General features: G+C 57.4%; 1 protein-coding gene across 1 annotated transcript in view; it reads right to left on the bottom strand.

Annotated features, from left to right (window-relative positions):
• Positions 1 to 5,215, bottom strand: part of CELF6 (CUGBP Elav-like family member 6) — a 31,407-nt gene continuing 26,192 nt past the window's right edge. The window contains 2 exon segments of the mRNA XM_040643025.1: positions 1 to 1,628; positions 2,496 to 2,651. Of these exon segments, the coding sequence (XP_040498959.1) occupies positions 2,524 to 2,651 (128 nt within the window). The 3' untranslated portion in view covers positions 1 to 1,628; positions 2,496 to 2,523.

The raw sequence follows: 5,215 nt of genomic DNA, 5'->3' as shown, positions 1-5,215 counted from the left end.
CAGGTGGGAACAAGTTTTCTTAGAAACTGTTATGAAGGAGGAGCCCTCCAACCCCACCCCCATCCTTTCATTTACTGTCTGATGTGATAGCAGATCAGAGGCCTCCAGCCTCAGTGACATCTGGGGATCAGAGTGCCCTCCACGCAGCTGGGGTCCCATACTACTTTGATCCATGTCTATGAGGTGGAGGGGAAATTCGCCTCCTAGGAAAAATATGTGCAAGGCCCTGCAGGCCCAGGACAGGCTGACCAAGGCAAGGTGAGTCATGGTGTTCTAAGCTGAATCTTTTGCCCATCTCACAGAAGCAGGCAGGAAGCACCACCATTGATCAGCTTTATATGGCACCCACTGAATACAACAGATAGACAAAGACAGACAGACAGAGCACACACCACTTCTAAGCTGAACACTGCTCACCATCTAGAAGCACCTTGGATAAGCACATGTGAGACACTCTTGCATAGGAAAGATGTACTTTTTAAAGGAATGAAGAAGTATTTTGGCAAAACATCTACTTCCCTCCTGGGTCCTGGGTAAAGAGGGACCTCTAAATTCTGAAGCTTCTACATATTGAAAATGATCCCCTTCTCAATGGCAGTATATACAGTAGCAAACCTTCCGAGTCTGTTGTCACAGCCCTCTACGTATATCCTGAATCTACTTTACAGGTGGGCAAACATAGACTTGGAGACAGAAGGTGGCCTGGAGCAAGGGGACGCTGGGGCTGGCTCAAGGTGAGGGGAAACAGGAGATGTCTCGGCTCAGCCAAAGGCAGGGCCTCTGTCTATCCGGATGGGGAAGGGAAAGGCTGGGGTGGTTAAAACTCCCTCTTTCTTCCTGTCTGGGGAAGCAGTGGTTCCACGGGAAAGGCTGTCACGAAGGACACTCCTGCTGGCTAGTGGGCCCCTCAGGATGGCAAAGGCCAGGGCAGGCCGGAGCTCCTCCTGGCTTCAGGGATGTTCTCTGAGTTTGGGGATTGTGGGTTCCCTGCTTCCATACCTCTCTTTGTGGCCTGCATGGGAGCCTAGACCTTAAGTCCTTAATTATTTAAAAAAGGCAGGAAGGGGGGACAATTTAAGAGGGAATGAGACACAGAACACTTTCCACAGCCTCCCTCTGCCTAGTCTGGGGCTTTTACGGGTCTCCCTCACCCTGTCTCCTAGGGTTATTAAAGGCAGCTTGTATGAGACTCTATACTGTCTTTCTGTTTCTCTTGTGGGTTTTTTTCCCTTTTGTTTTTGTTTTCTGTTTCTTTCTTTTAATTTATATAGATATATTTATATTCTTAAAAAAGCAATAGTCCTTTGGTCCCTAAACTCTAAGGAATGATAGGATTTTGAAAGAAGGAAATCTGGGCTTCCCTTGTGGAGAAGCCCTTGGCACCCCCAAGGCCCTCTGCTGGTTCCCCTAGACAGTCAGTCCTCAGCCAGCCCCAGCTGCCTTGCCAGCCTGCGCTCTATGCCACAGGCACAGGACAACCCACTTGATGAAAACAATCCATAATGTGGCCTGAGCCCCAGACGCCGGCCTGGGGTCCGATCCACCTCAGTCTGTGGCTCGTCTCCTTCGGGAAGGGCTGCTCAAGCATTTCTGTGCTTTTCTTTTCCTTTCTTCTCACTCTTCAGTTTCTGGTGTTGGGTATTTGTTGATAAGGAGAGAGGAAAGAGAAAATGTAAAAAAGCAAAAGTCACTCTGGAGGGCAAGACAGGAAGAGCGGCTTGCCCCAGCAGTGACCTCTCAGGTGAGTGGCTGGACCCCTCTTCCTGAGGAGCAGAGCCGCCGCAGGGGCAAGGCAGCAGCCTGGTCCACTGAAGTGACCTCGGGGTCTCTTGGGAAGGTGACTCCAGCCCCACACCCTCCTCCAAAGGCTCCTTGGGGTAGTGCCAGTGAAGCCGGGCCACATGGACCTCCAGAGACAGCAGATCTCTAGAAGGTGCAGGCAGCTGGCCCTGCCAGAAACCTAAGGGAGCTCGTCGTCTCTCTCCCAATCACCCACCAGGCCCTGCAGATCCTGCTTCTTTAGTTTATTTGCTTGTCTCATCTCCAGGTTCCCTGCCATCGGCCCAGCCCCTGCAATCTTCTCCCCTCTTTGCTTACACTCCCCGATGGTTCCCTACCATCTTCAGGATAAAGCCCAAACTCATGAGACTTCACAACTTTTCTAGCCTCATCCTCCACCCCCTTGTCCCCCCGTGCCCACAGCTCTTCTACTCCCACGGTCCGCTGTGGCTATCTCTGGAGGAGAACTAACTGGTTAGATCTTGCCGTGACTGTCTCTCCCAGACTGTGGGGGCAGGACGTAGTCTAATTTCTCTCCATTCTAGGACCGAAGGAGAAACACGAAGTCTCCAACTGAGGATTCCTCCTTAACTTCTGGCTCTTCTCTCCCAGACTTTTTCAGAGGTGGGTGCTCCTAACATCTCAAAAGGAACATCGAAGCTGATGGGGCCTCCATCCCTCCAGCCCCATCTGCCTGGGGTCCCCCATGGACTTACCTTTCTGTGGCTGGTCAGTGAGAGAAGATCAGTAAGGCCGATTGGCATCCTTGGGCCTCTTTAGCTGGACCTTGAGCCTCTTCATGCCAATTTGAAAGCCATTCATGGCTTGGATAGCTGTCTGGGCACTGGTTGGATTGTCAAAGCTAACAAACCCTAGGGGGTGCGGGCAGAGAGGTCAGCTGGGAACTCTGCCTGGCAGGGCCTCCCTTCTCTCTGACCAGCCTCTTCCGTCCCTGTCTTCTCAGGCCAGTTACAAACATATACCCCTCCAACCTCCATTGTTTGTACGTGCACACGCACACACAAACACACACTCATACTTACATAGGCAGACAGCCTAAGTGTCCTAAAGTGTCATTCTTGGAAGGACAGAGGCAATTCTGAGAGTGTGTTGGGGGTGGGGAGTGTGCTAGTTGGGGTGTTTCCCTGTCTTTCCCTGGCAGGGGTTGATTCCCTCCCTCTACAGCTGTCATTCTGGTCCTCTAAACTGCAGCTGGGGTTAGAGGGGATCTCTGGCCTCAGATCTATATTCTTCCTGCCCTGCTAGGATCTTAAGCCTGACCTGGCTGAACATCTTCCAGACACCTGACTTTCCCAGGTGAACCTGAAATAGACTTGTTCTAGGGCTGGGCCTGTGAGCCTGCATTGCACCATACCCTCAGTCTCTGAGAGCCATTGACTTATGGACGGACAAGCTTAGGGTCTGCCGTAAATCTCAAAGTTAGGAGTGGGAGAGGCCCATGGATGGGACTCAGCTCACCGAAACATTTGCTCTGGTTGGTGGCTCGGTCCACAAAGACTTTGGCAGAGACAACAGCTCCAAAGGGCAGGAATGTCTGTATGAGTTCTGCATCACCAAACTCCTGAGGCAGGTGATAGATGAAGAGGTTACAGCCTTCCGGGCCTGCAGGAACAGCAGCAGGCTGGTTCAGGGGAGGGACCCTGAGTTGAGCCCCACCAGGCCCTGATCTCCAGCCCCCTGTCTCTCACCTTCTCTTTGCTGCTGGGGCAGGGCTGAAGACTGCTGGGGAAAAGCTGTGCTCACTGGGGCATAGGCCGACGGGTAGGCTGCTGGAGACAGAGGTGGGAGTGGGCAGTGACCCCCCAAAAGCCATCCCCCAAGCACGGCCCCATCTGCCTGGCCACCTTTGACCAATTCGGCCCAGTCCAAGTAACCCTCACCCCTTAGGTCATTCTGGGCCCAGGGGTGGGGGGATGGGAGGGTCGACTCCTCAGAAGAGAGCCTAAACACCCTCGCCCCCCCAAATCTCCCTATTCCTTTCTGGGGCCCTTCAAACCCCCCAGGCCGCGTAGCGCCAAGTGAGACCTGCGTAGTGGTGCATCCCAGCGTAGGCCTGTTGCAGGGGGTCAGCCACGCCGGGGCTCTGGGCTGGGGAGAGAGGGGCGCGAGGCCCACGGTGAAGGCGGGCGGGCAGGGAGGTGGAGCGACGTTGTGAGACGCGGCAGGGAAAGAGGAATCCCTTCCCAAGGCGGTTGCCGCCTCCCCCCCATCCCCCCGCTCCCCACTCCATTTCGGGGAGATCGGGGCGGAGCGGAGGGCCCACCTGGGTAAGGGGAGAGCCCGTTATTGTAGAGAGTGTCAGAGCCCGGCTGTCCGTTGGTCTGGGGAGTCAGGGGGCCGAATCCATTGACCCCGATGGGCGCTGGTAGACCCGGAAGCGAGCCGGGGCCCCCGCCCGGCGGGGAGCTGGCTGCTGGAGGCGGAGGAAGTCGGAGAGTCAGGCCGCAGCCCTGCGCGGCGGGGTCCCAGCCGCCAGCCCCGCCCCTGAGCGCAGTACCTGTGGCGGGCAACAGAGGCGCGGCTACCAGGCTGAAGGCCGCCACGTGCTGCATCTGGGCCGCCACTGCGGCCACCGGGCCTAGGCCTGGGCCCTGTGCCGCCGCCAGCAGGGCCGCCTGGTGCTGCAGGATCTTTGGGAGGGAAGAAGGGCGGGTGTGTAGGACCCAGCAGCGGGCAGCTGCCCCGGCTCCCGACCTCGGGCGGGGCCCACAGGCCCGCATGCGCCCCTGTCCCCTGCGTCCAGGCACCTACCGCGGTGGTGTAGGCTCCGCACGCCCCCAGCGGCAGCGGGGCCGGGTGGAAGGCGCCCAGCTGGCCGGCCATCTGCTGCATCCGCCGCAGCGCGCGCTCCCGGTCGGTGTCCGCCAGTTTGACCACGAGGCTGGACGAGGCGCCCTGGGTAGGGCAGGGGAGGCCGCCGTGACCAGTCCAGACCCCAGCCCTGGCCCTAGGCCAAGCGCTTTGCCCATCAGGCCCTTTGCTGGGGCACCGATCGCACGTGGGGAGAAGCCCGTCCCCACCCCACTGGCCTCACCCTGGGCCCCGGGTGCCCGCCCTCACCGCCATGGTCCGGCTGCCATGCAGACTCTGGATAGCTGCCTGAGCTTCCCCCTGACTCCCGAACTTCACAAAGGCACAGCCTGGGGCAGAATAGAAGGATTGGGTGGCTCAGGCCATAGGGGTCAAAGGGTCATGCGGCCCAGAATGAGGCAGGAAATCCCAGGGTCAGCTCAAGTCACCTTTACTGGTGCCATCAGGGCTCCGCAAGACGGTGCACTCCTCGATATGGCCAAATGGCTGGAACAGGCGCCTGACGTCCTCCTCACCCTGCTGCTTCCCCAGCATCCCCACAAACAGCTTTCGGTCCTCTGGGGACAAATCCAGGAGTGACCTGGAGACCCTAAGTCCTCTTGGA

Source organism: Ursus maritimus, unplaced genomic scaffold, assembly GCF_017311325.1.
Source record: "Ursus maritimus isolate PB19 unplaced genomic scaffold, ASM1731132v1 scaffold_27, whole genome shotgun sequence".
NCBI classification, from domain to species: Eukaryota; Metazoa; Chordata; class Mammalia; order Carnivora; family Ursidae; genus Ursus; species Ursus maritimus.
Note: the sequence above shows the minus strand (reverse complement) of the source record. Positions and strands in the feature narration are given on the sequence as shown.